This window comes from Agelaius tricolor, unplaced genomic scaffold, assembly GCF_023055355.1.
Source record: "Agelaius tricolor isolate 1412-34295 unplaced genomic scaffold, bAgeTri1.0.p SCAF_12, whole genome shotgun sequence".
Taxonomy (NCBI): Eukaryota; Metazoa; Chordata; class Aves; order Passeriformes; family Icteridae; genus Agelaius; species Agelaius tricolor.
Window position 1 is genome coordinate 6,580,734 of NW_027269272.1, and position 18,431 is coordinate 6,599,164.

The following is an 18,431-nucleotide window of genomic DNA, read 5'->3' on the forward strand; positions in this document are numbered from 1 at the left end:
CCCCGGGGGTGACACCACACACCCAGCCCGGCCAGACTCATTAATGGAGGCTCGGGGTAATTAGCACAGCTCAATGAGAGGGGCAGTGCTCGGCACTGCCAGCCCATCCCGGCCGGGCCGTGCCTCACGTCCCCGCGCAGTCACCGAGCCAATCCTCCCTGAGGGCAGGGCTGCCAATCCTCCCTGAGGGCAGAGCAGGCCCGACACCTCCTCCAGCTGCCCTCGCGCCCCCGGCAGCGCCACCCGGGCTCGGCACGGGATGAAACCTAAAGGAAAGGTGTCCGGAAGAGGCTGTGGGGACACGCAAAGGAAGCAAACGGGGACAGAGCAGGGAAAAAACGTTGCTGACTCAGCACAGAGAGGCCACCTGAAGAGCGAGGGAAGGTGGGCAGGGGGCAGGATGGGGAGCCCGGAGGTCCCAGGAGCTCTGCAGGGCAGAGAGGTCCAAGAGAGCTGCAAGGAAACGCCTGGGGTCCCTGGTGCAAGTGCAGGGGAGCAAAGCTTGTCAAGGAATGCCTGCAGCAGCAAATGGGAAAGGGGATCAGCAAGGACAGGGTGCTCCTGCACCCTGGGCAGCTCCTGGTGGGCCCACAGGTAATCCCAGGGATGCTGTTACAGCTACAGACACACCTGAGCTTCACACTGCGGGCAGCAGGCTCCACAAAATCCACCCGTTTCTCCCTGATTTATAATCACAGAATCACGGAATAGGCTGAGTTGGAAAGGACCCACATGGATCAGAGTGCAACTCCTGGCCCTGCACAGACACCCCAACAATCCCATCGGGTTCCTGAGAGCATTGTCCAAATATTCCTGGAGGTCTGGCAGCCCTGGGGCTGTTCCCATTCCCTGGGGAGCCTGGGCAGTGCCCAGCATCCTCTGGGGGAAGAGCCTTCTCCCTGATATCCAGCCTGAACATCCCCTGAGTTGTCCTGGGGGAAAGCCCCCAGTGGTGGATGAAGCTGCTGAGGTGATTTTTGTGCTGCCCCTGGTTACTCTTGTTTTAAGACACTGCCTGGTAAGCCTCACTGATCAAACCAGGAGCCATGTCAGGAACCAGCCCTGCACAATCTCCAGCTGGACCCCAATTTGGGGCCTGGTTGCCTTCCCAGAGCACACACACCACAGTCCCCTGGAGAGTCACCCACTGCCACCCACAGCCTTGGGCCCACCCAGTGCCTTCAGAGCCAAGTGACCAAACAGACACTGAAGAGAGAAGGGAAGGTGGCTTCCCTGGGAGGATGGACCCACTGGGATGAAGGCTGAGCAGGGACCAGCAGCATGGGGCCAGCACCAGGCTGGACATCCCCCCACCCTCCATGCTGGGACACCCAGAGCCAGCTGATGCCCGTGGCCACTGCTGGGTGCCAAACAGCCCTGGCTGTGGAACCCCAGCTCTGCAGGCCTCCCAGGGGTCCCCTGGCTGTGGAACACCAGCTCTGCAGGCCTCCCAGGCTGCCAATGTGCTTTGAAGTCCCCAAATCCACACTTGAGTTCGCTGTGTATAAAGAAGATAAAATACCCCATCTCCCTCATAAAGGAATGGAGAAATAAATTCATTAGTGTTTATAAGGAGCTAAGAAACTCTGATTAGAGAGCCAGGGAAAGGGCCCACGAGGGAAATGAATAATTTGGCATGCAGGAAGAGGGTGGTAAATAATGCATAGGCTACCAGGGCAGGAAGGGCTGGGGAGCAGCTCTGGGTGTGGCACAGGGCCAGGCAGGGAACACATCCCCTCAGCAGGGGTGGGGAATGCACCTCCCAGCCCTGCCTGAGACTTGAACAAGGGGATGGGGGCAGGGGGGCACGACTGCTGAGCCTGCCTGGGTCTTGAGCCCGGATATTGTGGAGTTTTGGGGAGATTTTCACTTCCCATCTTCCTTCAGAGGGGCAGCAGCATCTTCAGTTGGGTCCACAAGCAGCAGAGACAGTCCCCAAAGCTGGTGTGACAGCAGAGACATTTTCCAACCCATGTTAATGCCAGGGCACCTTACAGCAAAGCATTCCCACTCCTCCAGGGCCAGGTGGGTGTGAGAGGTGTTTCTGAGGGGCTGGTCCTGCAGGAAAACATCCTGAATCCTCCCCATTGCTGAGGGCAGGGGCAGAGGAGCCCAGCTCAGAGCACAGGAGCAGCTGAAACATGTCCTCCATCCTCCAACTTGATTTGCTCAGCCAGCTGGGTGAGAGTGTGTATCTGAGAGCTTCATGGAATCCTAGGATGGTTTTGTTTGGAAGGGACCTTGAAGCTCATCCAGTCCAAGCTCCCACTATCCTGCTCCAAGCCCTGTCCAACCTGGCCTTGGACACTCCCAGGGATGGAGCAGTCACAGCTGCTCTGGGCACCCTGTGCCAGGGCCTCACCACCCTCACAGGGAAGGATTCCTTCCCCATATCCCATCTAACCCTGCCCTCTGGCAGTAGGAAACCATTCCTAGTGTCCTGTCCCTCCATCCCTTGTCCCCAGTCCCTCTCCAGCTCTCCTGGAGCCCCTTTAGGCACTGGCAGGGCCTCTAAGGTGTCCCTGAAACCTTCCCTTCTCCAGGTGAACACCCCCAGCTCTCCCAGCCTGGCTCCAGAGCAGAGGGGCTCCCCTGTGAGCATCTCCATGGCCTCCTCTGGACTCATTCCAACAGTTCCACATCCTTCTTATGCTGCAGGCCCCAGAGCTGGATGCAGCACTGCAGGTGGGTCTCACTTGAGCAGAGCAGAGGGGCAGAACCTCCTCCCTGGGTGCTGCTGGTGGCTTTGGGTCAGCAAAGGGGGCAGCTGTGCAGGTTGAATCAGGGTAGTACCTGAAATCCAGCTAAAAGAGCTGCCTGGAGTAAATCCTGCCCTGTCCCCATCACCCTGGAGCAGAGGCAGGATGTGGTGTCACTTAGGAGGGGTATGTGGGGTGACCACAGAAACAGGGATGAGCCCCTTGGCTGGCAACAGGAGGTGACTTGCTTGAGAGCATCCCTTAAAACCTCTCCAGAAGGCCTGGAGGAGATTTCAACACTGCAGCAGCCTCAGACCGGCTCCATCTGAGCCCTCCCGGCTCTCCAGCACTGCTGAGGCTCCCTGGCTTGTCCTCCAGGAAAATCCCAGCACTCTTAATAGGCTATGAGGCATCTCCAATAATTCCAGCAGATGCTGCCAGTTAATGTGGGTTGGCACAGAACTTTATCATAGGCCCATATTGCTCCAATTACAATTTAGCCTATGGTCCTCTTGGGCTCATCTTTTATTTGTCTTTCACTGCCAAGTGTGGGAGGGAGGGGAGGTGGGAGAGGCCAGGGGATGAGTGTTTGACCTCTCCCTCCTTCCCTGCCACATCTCTGCACAGCCAGTACATTCCCAGCCACTCTCTTCCCATGGGAAGGGCTGTCCTTGGGCCAGAGCTGTGCATCTGGAATAAGAGCAAGAGTCTCTCTCACCAGAGCACCAAGGGAAGCCCCTCATTGCACCCCATGGAGCTGAGCACAGTCCTGGCTCAGTTTTCTCCTTGCAGGGGGGTAAATAAGGATTTATTCCAGCACCAGGGCTGGAGTTAGGCTGGCATCACTCTGCTGTGCTGGAGCACCGGGTGCATTGGGATTTCTGGGAGCTGCCGCGGGGTAATCGGAGCCAACACGCTGCTTCCATTTTTCAAACCTGAGAGCCATGAAGGAAAGATTTTTCATTCTGAGGGTTAGGCTCTGTTCTGGCAGTGACAGTCGCCTGTGTCTGTATTGAAAGCTCAGGGAAAGTTTCTTTGGAGGCTGTGTGGCCTCATAAATGGCATCTCACTCCAGCTGGGACGCAGGCAGAGATGGTGACTGGTTATCCCCTGGGGGAAATCCAACACAGCCTGCAGCTGCATAAACCTGTATCAGGGAGTGAGGGCCTGTCAGGGACTGCCTGGCCATATCCAGGCTCTGCCAAGGGGCTTTCAGCTCCCCAGGGTCCTTCAGAGCCCCATTAACCACCACACTGACAGGAGGGCTCCCCCAGACACTGTTAAAAGGCTCTCCCAAGGCAAACTACTTGGGGAACATCAAGCACTGGCTGTAAATGTCTATTGGTTACTTAAGGGGAAAATCTCAGACTGACCTGTGTGAAGGATACATCCTCCCAGCACCCCAAATCCCAGAGGAATCAACAAAACATGAACACTCATTTAAACCACACCAGAAGCCCATTAAATCAAGTGCCTACTCAATTAAGGACACAAACAACTTCACTCTGCCCTCCATCAGCTGCTGCCTATTTGCATCTTGCATATCCAAAGATGGTAGAGACTCTCTGCTTTCATTTGTTGGGATGGGCTTGGCAAAAAAACATGCAAAACACCAAAAACTATCTATCCTTGTGTTATGTGTGAGGCAAACCTCACTGTGGTATGTGAGTCTGGGGCAGTGGAGTCCTGCCCACAGGGACCTGGAGCAATCCCCACCAGCACACAGAACTCAATCACTTAAAAATCCCTGTAATAAAGACATCCCAGCTTTAATGGCCCTGGAGAAGCAGAAAGGACTTGGAAATGTCCTGACAGGAGCCAGGAGAACACTCCATATCAACACCTCCACTGGTGGGACAATCACAGGATACAGGGTTCTGCCAGCCCCACCTACAGCTGAAGCACTGCTTGCCTCCCTCCCCACGGCTCACCCCAAAACCCCAGCCTTGGGGACCCCTAACCCCACCTCCAGAGCTCTCCCAATAGCACGAGCTATTGGGTCCCTTTCTGAACCCTAAATAACTCATTGGTGGCTGCATATTTTTAATTTACAAAACCTTTAGCCCCGGTTTCAGCCCCTGTTGTCGGCTGGAGGATGTTCCCAGTGCCAGCAGGACCAGCTGCTCTCAGCATCATCTGGATCAGATAATCAGAATATCCTGAGGTGGAAGGGACCCACAAGGATCATGGAGTCCAAGTCCTGAGCCTGCACAGGACCACCCCAAGAGTGTGTGTGACAGAGCTGGATGGGTTGTGTGATTGATCCCAGCAGGATAAAATGCCCAAGTGCAGCCAATGCACGAGGAAGAATCCATTTTCCATCCATCATTTACAGTAATCCTTAAGGAAAGCAGGCTCAGGACGAGGTGCATGGACAGGCTCCAGCAGGATCGGGAAGCTCAGAGCCAGCAGCAGGGACGGCACTTTGATCCCAGGCAGCGCTTCCAGCGCCGCTTCCCTGAGCCATCGCCCAGCAGGGCTTTGAAAGGCGCTCCGCACAAACAGCCGCGCCAGGAAAACTCCTTCTCCCGGCTTTTTTGCTGCGAGCAAGCTCCGATAGGGATCGCCGAGAATAAAGTCACTTCATTTACAAACCGGGGAGCCAAATCTGATAGACATCAACATTCGAGGTAAAGTCAAGGAGCGGTGGAGCGCTGCCAGCTCCCCAAATGAATATTCATGGCAAACACTCCCCCAGCTCCGAGCTGAAGAGAAGCCGGCAGCAGGAAGGCTGCCCCTGGGAAGGGGAAGGCGAGGGACCAGGCTTATTTCATCCTTTTTATTGAGTGCAATTTTCTCTTTAGTACAATATTCTCTGAAAGATACTGTTACAAACTCCGACAATTTCAACACAATCAACAAATTGGGGAAGAAGGGGAGGAGGAGAGGGGAGCAAAAAAAATTCCAAGGGTTGAAATCTTTTACAGACATCTCACTGGTTATGTACAGGACAGGGAAGGGCTGGCCCGGGACACGCCGCGGCTCGGGGGGACGGGGACCGGGGCGCTGCGGGACCTCCCGGAGCATCCTGGGCTGGGGAGCGGCCCCTGGGCCCCCTCTCCGACGCTGCTGCCCCCTGCAATGCTGCACTCGACGCCCTGCAAGGCAAGAGGAAGACGAGGAGACGGTGAGAATATGCAGGTGCAGAGCTCAGAAAGCCACGCGTCCTTCCCCGTGCCCAGAGAAACCCAAAGGCTTCTTACAGTACATCCAGCCTCTTAAAATAAAAAAAAAAAAAAAAAGGTGAAAAAAAAAAGAAAAGAGCAGGGATTAATTAATATGCTGTCAGAAAAGTGATGATTTCACTGAAAGCTCTCCATTTCTCTTCAGGGGGAAAAGAGATGGAATTCTTTGTGAAGCTGAGTTGCTTTAGGGAGCGGAGGCTGGGATGTGATTTTGGGGGTGGGAGGGTATCTGTGTCCCCCCGCAGCCAAGATGCCTTTCCACCCCCTCCCACTGCAAAATGAGCCCCCACGGGTGTAAAGCAGGAGCAAACCACCAGGCACCATCAAATTGCTTTTTCCAATGTAACAAAAAAAAAAAAAATCCCCATTTTCTCTGCTGCCAGGGGGAAACCAAAAGGTCTGGGAACCAGAGGAGCAGCCACAGGAGCACCTTCCCCACACTCTATGACCAACAAGTTCCACACAGCAGCAAAATCCCATTATTTAGCCACTTTGGAGAGGCAAAGATGCTTTTAATATACAATTGCACCTTGGAAACATAAAGGCAGCACATTAAATAACAAAGCAATTGACTGCTGGGTCCCTTTGCTGGGTCACAAAAAAAGGGGGCTCACTGGCTAATTATTGCTGGGCATCTCTGTGCCTCTCCAAACATACCAATGCTTTCAGAAACCCACCCCAGCTGTGCCTGACATTTCACTCCTATTAAAATTCATCGTTCTCCTGAATGGAAATAATTTTTTTCTTTAGCAAACCCAGGTAGTAATGAAAGTTTTATTTAGTAATGTAGTGTTTTGTGGGAAAAGGGGCAGAGAAAAGGGAAGAGAAATTGAGATTATCTTTTTAAAAAGGGAACTTGAGCTGGGGGAAAAGATATTGCTGGATATTTCTTGGGCGCAGGGGGCCATTTTTGGTGCCATGCTTGGAGGTTTGGTCTCACAGCTCTCATTAACGTTAGTGGGATCAGAACAGCAAAACCCCTGGAAAAAAAGCTGTAACAGAAACACGACTGATGTGAGGATGCTGAACTCGCTGCTTGAGCCGGGTGGGTCCGGGGGATGGGTGCGAGTCGCGGTGGGGTGGCGGTGATTTCTATCGGCTCCGGATTCTGCCACATTAAAGCCGGACTCGAGCATGGCTCCGGCCCCGGGCGCTGCTCCCGGCCCCGCCACCGCCTTCCCCCGCGGCATTCCCGGCTCTCAGCCCTCCTTCCCAACCCGCCCGGCAGAGCAGAGCTGCCCAAGGCTTTGGGGTTTATTTTCCCTGGGGAACCCGCGCCCTGCCGGGGGTGGTGGTGGCTGCAGGCTCAGCTCTCCCCCAGCAGCTGCAGCCCTTCTCTTCCTCGGGCAAAAATGATCCAGGGACAGCCAAGGATGATTTGGGCTGATCCCAAAGGATGGATCTCAAGAGACCCGAGGGATAGGCCATGAACAGCTGGAGGAGGATTGGGGTGGGGGGCTGGGGGCAGCGCAGCTCATCCCCAGGTACGCAGCCACCGAGTCACCCCCTCATCCTTCATCCCACCTCCTCCTCCTCCTCCCGGCGTGGGAACCCCTGCGAGGCGGGCAGGGCTTTGATCTCAGCCTCTGAGAGCTGGCGTGACACAAATAGCAATGAAAAGGCCACGTCTGTGTGGTGAGAAGGCGTTCCAAGAGGGAAGGAGCTGTCGAGCAGCATGGCTGGGATGCAGGCACCGTGTCACCCCCCGAGCCTCTCCCTTTCCACACTCCTGGGAATGGGCAGAATTGCAAATACCCAAAATAATCAAGGATGGGTGGCTCTGCAAACACAGCTGCTGTGCCCATGTGATGCCATGGAAAAAGGTGGGAATGGGGAAGGATGGAGGCAACTCTGGGAGTGTCCCAAAGCTGTCCCTGTATCCTGCAAGCCCCCCCGAGCATCAGTCCATTTCCAGACCCTCTGCAAAAGGAGTCACATCTCACCCCTTTTCCCTGGGGCCTCCCAGAGCCCCATCCCCATCCAGGCACCATCAGGGACATGACATGGCACTGCCACCCAGGCACTAACCCCAGCCTGAGTCCCTGACCACAGCAGTCTCTGGCTGTCTCCCAAACATTTAGGCTGTGGAATCTGAAGAGTTCAGCCAAAGCACAGTAGGGAAAAACAAGTAAACCAAGCAATATGTGCACGTTCCACATCTGCCTGTCCATGGAAGCTCCACAAGGATGTGATGTGAGGCTCACCTGGCTCCTCAGACAACACTTGCCATGGGCTGCACCTCCTGCTGTCAGTCCTGCTTGGCACTAATGAGCATTGATAATTGCACTGATCGTGACCATAATTTTCCTGTCTTCTCTCCCTACCTTCACACAAGGGTTCAATGGCCTAATAAGGCCCCTGAGGATAATCAGAGAGGAGCAGGTTCCCCCACCACAATGGCAGCTCCTGGACAACATGAGGGGATGGGAAGATAGAGAGGGGAAAGGCACAGCCCAGCTGCTGGATGGGGAAAGCTCTGAGTCTTGTTTACTTGGGGACACAGAGAAAAGTTCACTCCAATTAATTTTTTTAAGTGGATGGGCGTTAATCTCCTTACACTTATCTAGAATTAACGCAGCCTTAAGGAGATTTTTGCCTAATCCACTTCCACATGCGCCCCAAAAGGGCACTGTCTGCTTTGGGAAGGAGCAGAGTTCAGCTAATCCACTTAAAATTCACAGGGCTGGTTTGTTCAGATTAACCTCCTCCAGCATTAATCCTCCAGAGACAGGCCAGGAGACCTCAACACCATCCTGCCTCTGCCACTGATGGGGCCACCCCCTCCATGGCTGTGTCACCTGCAATGCAGCTGACCACGTGCTGGGGTCCACAAGGACCCAGAGATGTCCCCAAAACAGCCACTACAGCAGAGCAATGCAGCAGGGTGGGACAGCCAGGGGCTTTGGGGCTGTTTGAATTCCAATGGCCAGAGGAAGGAGAGCAGGAGCAGCAGTGATGCTCAGACACAGACAGGGAGAAGGGGGCAGCTGTGCCTGGGCTGGAGGGGTGCTCACAGTGCTGGTCTGTGGAGGACAGCCAGCCAAAAGTGACAGCCCTGGGATGCCACCCAAAGGCCAGCAGCTCTGACAACCCCAAAAGGCACAGCTGAAAGGCACCATGGTCACTGAGACAAGTGCACTTCCCCCCCCAGCACCAATCTGCTGCTCTGACAGGAACCAAGACATCACACTGATTGCCAGCTCCCACCTCACATCTCTTCCTGCCAGGCAAAGCAGAGGAGGTCCTCTCCTGATTGGAGAAGTTCCCCTTTCCATGTCAAATTCTGGGAAGACAACACAGCCCATCAGGGCCCAGTGATGGACCGGAGCCAGCAGATCTCCCCTGAGACAGAGCCAAACTCTGAGGACATCAAAAATGGAAGAGCACAACCCAACAGTGGCTCTCACACCTCCTGGACAGGCTTTGGAGGAGATTGAGCTCAGTTGGGAGAGGCAGAGCCATTCCCCCATGGCAGGAGGGTTGATGATCCAAGATGATCCCAAAGAACCCCTCCAACAACACCAATATATTTTTATAGGAAAAATATAAAACAGGAGATCACTGATGGTGTGAAACAACTTGCCACAGGAGTCCTGTCAGCGTGGAGCTGGCTTCTCCCCCATCATCACTCAAGAAGTTTCTGGAACTTCCAAAATTCTGAGGAGACTCACTGGGAATGATCCAAGTACTGGATCACTATCCACCCTGGCAGGATCCTTCACAGAAGAGGCACCACAGCAGACAACAACCTGAACACTAAATCCCCCCGCAGTTCCTCACACAGTGGGGACACTGGGGCAGCAGGAACAAGCAGCACCTGCATGGGTGCTGGAGCTGGATGTGACTCCTTGGGCCCCACCCTTTCCAGCAGGAAAGGAGGACAGGTGGCCTTGGAGCTACAGAACATTTCTGGGTCTGTAAATCCATTCCTCGTCTCAGAAGCTGATTGATCCTTTTTTTTTAACTCAAATTCAATGTTTAAGAGTAATGATTTCCAAGTGAACACAGAGTGGCTCAGATATATCGGCAGTTTTTATGGATCAGAGGCAAAAGCCTTAATTCAGACCTTAACAAAGGGAAACGTGTCTGTCCTCATCTCAGAACAATGGCAGGGGCTGATGGCAGTGCAAAAACCTTTCCTAGGTGATGCCCAACGATTTATCCCAGACCATGGGCCAGCTGGGATGTTCCCACAGAGATGTCCTTGGGATGCAGGCAAACTTATTGGTGAGATTCTGTAACCCAAGCCCAACCCAGCCCTTCCTTCTCTCTGAATCAAACACCTGGAAAAGCAGAAAGCAGAAGAGATCCTATGGGACTCAGGCAAGGGGGAGGGATGGCCCTGTTTTCTCCTTGGCAAAGGAGCATTAGAGGCACCAAGAGCTGACAGGCTCAGAAATAATGGTTTGAGATCACTCTTATTTAAAAACCGGCTGCCTGCTGTTTTCATCGCAAACCCTGCTCTGACTTGCAGAAATATTTAAAATTAAATATACATAAGTGCTTTCAAAGAACTGTTAATTTGAAGGTCATTAAATGGCATAAAATACATTCCTTTTTTTTATCTGGAAAGAGGCACATAATTATGCCATTAATACACGCTCTTCCTCCACATTCAAGCCTCAGAGATGTGAGGGGCTTGGGTTCACCTTCCCTGGCAGAGGCACCACATCTCCTTTTAATTACTGCCGTTGAGAAGCCTGCTGCTCCTCCATCACACCCAGGGATGGGTGCTGGAAAAAAGCATGGAAAAGCCCCAGGGGAGAACAATGCAGCTGAATTGCAAATGGGGATTTTTGGGGGATGAGGGAAGTAACAGCAGGGCTGGAAATGTGGAGCCACTTGGCAACACCTAGTCCAGTTGTGAGGAGGACCTTGCCCACTGCTTCTCACAGGAGACCTTGGGCCAAGCTCAAAGCAGGGGTTTGGTAGCCAAAAGTCCCTTTTTTGATTTAACACTCCATGCAAAAAGGACAAAGCCAACCCAGACACACACACACAAAAAAATCCCCTAAAAAGACACAAAAGGGTTGAGGTTTTTACAGTTGCCATAGAAATGGAGAGAAGGAGCTGATGACTGCAGAGCACAAAGTGAAAGGCCAGGATCAGGGGTGAGGGTGAGGTGGGCTCACCCGGGCACGCAGCCACATCCATGCATGGGTATTCATGTGGGATGCAGCCAAAGGAGCAAGGCACTGACTGAGCTTCACTCAGGAGCAGTGGCAGGGGTCAGGATCCAACCCAGCACTTCCACCAGCAATGGGCCCCTCCCAGCACTTCCACCTGGCACAGGAACCCATCAGGACCCTGTGTGATGGATGGAGCCCAGCCCAGAGAAAAAGCCTATGCAATTGGTCCTCTTTGATCCAAAACTCCTTTTTTTTTCCTTAAAACCGTAACTCTGCAGGCAGAAAACAGCTTCTGAGCCATCCCTTCTCCTCTGTGATCAAAGAAAGGAAGTCCAACACCAACCAGTGTGAATCAAAAGATGTGAAACTGGAGTGCTCATCTTTAGACCAAGGAAGAGGCTCTCACCAGAGTAGGAGCAACAGAGCAGCATCAAAGAGGTGCCACCCGAGTCAAGGTGAGAGCCTCTTCCTTGGCATCTGACAAAGGAAAAGGAGGAGCAGGTCAAACACAACACTGCTGCCATGGCCAGGCAGGGATAGCACTGTCACTTCCAGACAGAAAGGCTTCACAGTTTGGAAAACTGATTTTATGTGAAAGAAAGGCCTCTAAAGTAACAGAACGGTCTGTCAGAAATCATCTGAAATTTTTATGCTGTTTTTTTTCAAGAAAAAGCAAAAACCAAACATAGCTATTTTGGATTTCCCCCTTTGTTTTCCACTAACAGACTGATGGCCTTTCATGAAATCTTCTGGTTAAGATAAAACAACTTTAATTGAAAGGCAAGAGAACAGGTGGCCCGTGGTGGCCCTCCCTCAAGTATCACCTAGACAGCAACTCCCCTGACCCATGATGGCTCTTCACTGCAGGGATTTATTTGAGCCCACCTGCACACTCTTTGCTCAGCCTGGAGCACCACCAGTCTGCTGCTGGGCTCTTGCATGACCCTGGAGGGGACACATGCAGGTCCCAGCACAAGGCCAAGAGTGGGGACAGCTGGTTAGGAGTAGTGGCATATGAGAATCATCTGCTCTGACACAGCTTAGGAGACATCAGATGTTGGACAGCTGGGAAAGGGCAACAGAATGGAAGGGCCACCAGCCCTGGCAATGCCCAGGGGCACTGCTGGTGGCCCAGAGCCAAGGAGTATCATCCACCCTGGGAAATTGAACCAAGATGGTCTTGGCATCTCTGATAGCACCTGAGCACCCAGACAGCCTGTTTGATCCCTCAGGGGTACTTGATCTGCTGAGTAGGATGGGCAGGACTTAATGATTCCCCTTTCACATTCACCACAAAATGGCCTCAAGCTGTGCCAGGGGAGGTTCAAGTTGGACGCCAGGAAGAATTTCTTCACTGAATGAGTGATTAAACACTGGAATGGGAGGTGGTGGAATGCCCATCCTTTGAGGTGTTGAAGGAACGGTGGACCTGGCACTCAGTTCTCAGGACTGGCTGACAGGGTGGGTGGTTATCAGTCACAGGCTGGACTTGACGGTCTCAGAGATCCATCTCACCCTGTGACACTGTGGTTCTGCATTAAAGGGTTTACATTAAACCAGGATTGCTGTGGTGTGTGGGGCAGGGACAGCACCGAGCAGGCTGCAGCAGCTGCCTTGCAGGTGCTCACAGGGCTGGCAACAGTGGCAGGGGAGCCATAAAGGTGCAGTATTGATATTTAGCCTGTGTGGCTGTCACTCGTTCCTTTAAATGCCTTTAGCTTCCTTCTAATAAAAGAGAAATCATAAAAAAACCCACAAAGGACCCTTCAGTGCCAGCGAATACCAATGTGGCGGGGCGGCGCATTAGCATGCGCGGCGCCCGCTCCATCTGCATGTTGTGTTCCGTGTGACAACATCCCAGAATACAGATTTGGGCCACCAGCATCCCGAGAGGTATTAGCAATCGCCTATCAGACAGGAAGAGGAGCAGTCCCTGCTGTTGTAAACAAGGGGGGGTTTTCTCTGCCTCTTTCTCTGGGGGGAGTTCAGTGAATTGAAACAAGCTCATTCCTGCATCTTGTTAGTTCCCGTTCTTCGGTAGAGCACAGGTCACCTGCCTTGGGCAATGGAAGAAAAAAACTGGAGGTGTAGAGAGCACCCCAAAGGGTCCTTCACCTGCTGGTGGTGATGAACCACGAGCACAAACGTGTTCCTCATGAACCACCATGAACTGAGCATGTGCTCCTCATGGGATACACAGGGGTCCACCCAGCCACAGAGGACCCTGACAGCCCCAACACAAGAGGGACAGTGTTCCCACTCAGGAGATGTGGATGGGTGCTAGCAGCAAGCAGAGCACAGGCTTTTCTCCTTGTGTTCAGAGGCAGCAAGCAAATCTGCTGAGGCATCTCCTGGCATAGATGGGAATACAATGGGGCAGATGGACATGGAGCAATCCCATGGTGTAGTTGGATATGGGCAGCCCTATGGCAAAGAGAGACATGGGGAAAAACCACAGCCCAGGTGGGTGTGAGCCATCCTCACAGCACTGACGGACACAGGACAGACATGGGCTGAGAAGTAAAGCAGCCCCTATAACACAGATGGACATGGGGCATCCCTGCGGCTCAGGAACACCCCCAGGACATGGATGGATGCAGGACATCCCCGTGGCACTAGCAGATGTGGAGTATTGCCATGGTGAGGATGGAAGAGTGAGAGGGATGAGGTGAGTGAGGAGGACAGAGGATCTCCATGTACATATGAGCCACCACACCACCAAATCCCAGCTGGGACCTGCAGCCCCTGAGGCACAGCCAGCCCGTGCCACTGCTCTGCCACCATGCGGCACAGCGCCAGCGAGAGCACAGTGATGGATCATTGCAACTTGCACACAGCCCTCTAAGTAAAAGCCTTATTAAGAGTTCATTCATTTTACAAACTCCTGGCGCGATCCGCAGGGGAAGTCATGGCCCAGCCTTACAATATTCTGGGTAAACACTGAACACGTGTTGGGCAATTTTAACCGGATCAATTTGCCTAGGAGACCAATGGAGGAACCAAAAAAAAAGAATAATAAAAATCAAATTAAATATGGGGAAACAACCACTAGGAGAGGCTATAAAGAAGAGCAGAAAAATACAGAGCAGGATGGATGGATGGATGGACAGAGACACACAAGACACTCGGACCTACCTCTGAAGCCATGAAACCTAAGTCCATAAATCAATATCAAAATCCTTAGGTCCACAAGATGGGGAAAAAAGTCCTCCATAGCCATCTTCCAGACATCACTGAGGCCCTGGAGGCCTGAGCAGTCCATTTCCCAGAGCATCTCTCCTCCTCCAGCAGCCACCAACCCAGTCACAGCCACGCGGTGGCTCCTCCAGTCCCGGTCCCATCCCCACCGTGCTGGCCGGCCCTTGGCATCCTCCTCCCCACGTGCAGGATGCCGAGCGCTTCCTCCATCACCAGGTGCTTCCAGGCTACCTCCTGCCCCTGGGGGCTGTGGGTACAACCCCTGGCCCCCACCCCGGGTCAGGGCCCGGCCGGCCGCTGGCTGCAGGGTCAGCGCTGGTCTTCGGTCATGGACGAGCAGCGAGTCCACGGAAGGTTGACAACATACACAGGCGCACGAGCGCGCACACACACACACGGGAACACCTCTTTCCATTTTCCAGGATGGAGAGTTTGTTTTTTTTTTTAATCCTTTTTTTCCTTTTTGCAAAAAAAATGCAAGCAAAAGAGAAAAAAAAACAAAACCAAAACCCAAGGTTTTCTATTGAAGGTACATCTCTTCTTCAATATGAAGACATTAACTGGATTGAGTCGGATCCCCCATGCAGTGGTCAGTGAAGTCCTTTGGTAGTTGCCAGAGCGGCACCCGGGTGGGATGGCAGGGAGCTGCAGAGACATCTGAGGACATTTCCACCCAGTCCGTGAGCAGAGAGGGGAGTAGGGTGAACCAGGAGGGCTGGGGCAGGGAGGAAGGGCAAAAGAAGAAAAAGGAAGGTGGTTCCTCTGGACAGGATGCTCCATCTCATGCCTCTCCCTTCCCCAACAGCCCCTTCCTCCTTCTCAGTTTCGACCACTGCTCACTGGTGGCGGGATTGGAGTCTGGTCTCTAGGGTTTGGGTTTGCTTCCCCAACGCACATTGGTTTGTCTTCATTGTTTTTCATGATTTTTTTGTTTTGCTTTGCTTTTTAAATATATGATTTGTACATATTTATACGTATTTATACGCTGTCCCCCATGACATTGGTAAGTGTGCTTCTGTTGGTGAGGAACGGAAGTCACCAGTCAGAGGTGAGTCCCAGGAACATCCTCGGGCTGCAGTGGCAGTCCCCAGGCAGCAGTGGCTCCTCTGGCAGCGCTGCCCCACGTCAGTTCCTCCCCTCCCACCTCTGCCCTCCCCGGCCCCTCCCCATGGGACAAGGGACGTCATGCCATCGAGGTCGGAGACTGGCTCATCTGTACTCGCATGGACTGCACGCTGTTCAGGATCTTCTTCTGGTGCCCAGCCAAAGTCACCCCTATTCTCAGGAGGTCTCTGGAAGACAGAAGAAAGTCAATGGGAAGCTGAAGGTGGTGAACCTGGTTTGCTGTTGCTAAGGGACCTTATCCACTCTCTACAACTCCCTGAAGGGTGGTTGTAGTCAGGGTGGGTTGGTCTCTTTCAACCAGGCAGAACCAGAGGACACAGTCTCAAGCTGCGTCAAGGGAAATATAGATTGGATATCAGGAGCAAGTTTTTTACAGAAAGGCTGATGAAGTTCTGGAATTGTCTGCCCAGGGAGGTGGTGGAGTCACCATCCCTGGATGTGTTTAAGAAAAAACTGGATGTGGCACTCAGTGCCATGGTTTAGTTGAGGTGTTAGGGCATGGGTTGGGCTCAATGATCTTTAAGGTCTCTTCCAACCCAGTCATTCTGTGAATTCTGTGGAGGTAAGCTCAGCTGGAACATCCACAGAGCCCAAGCATGGCCCTATGAGCATCACTGAGAGTAGGGAGATACCCACACTTGGACCCCCAAATAGTGAATGCGGCCACCTCCAGACTCTGGGTGACCAATGTAAGGGATGCTCACACCTGAACTGACCTCCCCACCTCCCCAGCTGGGCAGCACCCCACTTTCAGGCAGCCTGGCATGGCCAACTCACTCGGATGTCATCTGGGCCACCAGCTGCAGGGAGGTGAAGCCAGCGGTCAGGAAGCTGTCCCGGTACTGGCTCATCTTCACAGCGCTCAGCCAGTCGTCTACTGAGGTAAAGGCAGTGAAGTCGGGGATGGAGCGGTCGAGGAGGGGCTGAGAAGGCCTGAAACAGGACACACCGCTGGGGACAAGCCTGGCTGGCACCAAGGAGCTGCCCTGCCTAGCACAGGGACACACTCCCCAGCCCACCCCCAGTTATCCCTGTGCTCCCCCAGCACACACCCATGGAAGGCCATGAGGAAGGCCTGTCCCATGAGAACACTGCCAAGCAGCGCTTTGCAAGCTCACACATTGCACTCCAGCTGCGGGAGCCACAGGGATGAGGCGTCGGCAGAGCAGCCACCACACCCAAATGGTCACAGACCATAAAGAATCAATAGCAAAGAATTATTGCTGTTGCTTGGCTGAAAACCGCATGTTCTTTGTCTGAATGTCAGGCAGAGCGAAGACAGATCCCCCCCGCCCCCATCTAAGGATTTATGGATTCTTGAGCCGCTCGGGGAGCCTTTCCCCACGGCATGGGAGGGTGGCAGGGAGCATCCCCACGCCCAGCACTCACACAGCGGTGATGGTCGCCACAGTTTTGAGGCTTGCCGGGTTGCGGATCATTTTGTCGAGGGTGTTGACGATCTCGGTGAAGCGCGGGCGGGTGTTGCGGTCCTTCTGCCAGCAGTCCAGCATCAGCTGGTGCAGGGCGGCCGGGCAGTCCATGGGCGGCGGGAGCCGGTAGTCCTGCTCGATGGCGTTAATGACCTGAGGATGGATGAGGGAGGGGGAAAGCGGATGAAGGGATGAAGGACTCGGGGGGCTCCCTGAGCTGCTCATGCAGGCAGAGGGGCTGCAGGCAGCTGGGAAGGGAGGGCCAGCCCGGCTGATCAGCAGCCGAGGCAGCGGGAGGAGCCGAGTGCTCTCCGAGGTTAATCTCCGCTCTGATGCTCCGCGGCTGCAGTTCCTCCCAGCGGAGAGCTGCCACTCATTATCTCGGCAGATCTTGCCGGAGTACAGCAGTCACACTTCCAAAGCTCCTTCCCTGCTCGTAAACCCTCTGAACATTTTCAAAGGCCCTGCAGCTTGCTGAAGTCCAATTACCAGCCCACTGGCTTTTCTTTCCAATTTCCCTCCTTGCATCCTCTCACTCACCAGCCTGTTTCATCTCCAAACCAAGTGCTGCTGAGGCTCCAGGAAGGAGCAGAGAGCCCTTCAGGCAGGGATTTCTTTTGGAAATGAGCACCCCTTGGCCCCCAGAGCAGTGTGGATGACCCCCAGTGCTTACATCCTGGTTGGACATGTCCCAGTAGGGCCTCTCCCCGAACGACATCACCTCCCACATGACGATGCCGTAGCTCCAGACGTCGCTGGCCGAGGTGAACTTGCGGTAGGCGATGGCCTCTGGTGCTGTCCACCTGACAGGGATCTTGCCCCCCTACAGAAAAAGGAACTTCAGCTGAGAAACATCTCCCTAGGCAGAGGAGGCTGGATGCCCACGAGTCAGGGTTAGGGCCATCCCACACACATCCCAAACCATGAGTCCCTGGGGACCCCACCAAGGAGCAGGCAGGTGGCACCTGATGGGATGAGGCAGGAGCCAAAAACAACTTCATGAATGTATCTTGTACCTGCCTAAATAGCTTAGCTGAACAAAACAAATGGGTTTTTCCAAGGATTTACCCCACTGACTGACACCACCCCACTCCAGCTGCCCTGCAGGACCCAGCACACCAGTGGCCTCTCCCCAGGTCCCTTCCCAGGGAGTCACCAGGTGACAAAGCTAAGCATGACTGGGCTAGTACTTGTCACAGGTGAGGAGCCACAGGCATCCCCATCCCTTGGCCCTCAATGGAAACAAGGCTGAACTAAAAGCATCCTCTACAGATTCACCTGGGCTCCTACAGCTGCCAGAAGGTCCTTCCAGCCCTGCTTTTGGAGTGGAAGGCAAAAAGCAAAACACCTTTAAAAGCCAATGGAAAGCACATGTAGGAAAATGCCTTTGGCAGAGAGCTCCTCATTTCTCCCAAGGCTCAAAATCAGGCTCAGCATCTCAAGCCACCCTGCCAAGCCAGGGCAGGTCCCAGGGCCAAAGGCCATGCCAAGGGCACAGGGATGAGAGGAGGAGCAGCACGCACAGAGGGATTGCTCCCTGGGAAGCTCCATAAAATAACCACAAAAAAAGCCAAGGGATAAGGAAAACCACAGACACACGGGAATTTTCTGGGGGCAGGACTGCACTGTGAATCACTTAGCACAATCATTTTCCACAGCCTTTCC

At 53.7% G+C, this 18,431-nt stretch overlaps 1 protein-coding gene across 1 annotated transcript in view; it reads right to left on the bottom strand.

The window, feature by feature from the left end:
* Positions 1 to 5,464: 5,464 nt before the first annotated feature.
* Positions 5,465 to 18,431, bottom strand: part of EPHB1 (EPH receptor B1) — a 79,648-nt gene continuing 66,681 nt past the window's right edge. Inside the window, exons 13-17 of the mRNA XM_071437328.1 lie at positions 17,440 to 17,589; positions 16,726 to 16,919; positions 16,114 to 16,269; positions 14,149 to 15,503; positions 5,465 to 5,797 (exon numbers count right to left, since the gene is read on the bottom strand). Of these exons, the coding sequence (XP_071293429.1) occupies positions 15,395 to 15,503; positions 16,114 to 16,269; positions 16,726 to 16,919; positions 17,440 to 17,589 (609 nt within the window). The 3' untranslated portion in view covers positions 5,465 to 5,797; positions 14,149 to 15,394. The remainder of the gene's footprint in view (positions 5,798 to 14,148; positions 15,504 to 16,113; positions 16,270 to 16,725; positions 16,920 to 17,439; positions 17,590 to 18,431) is intronic.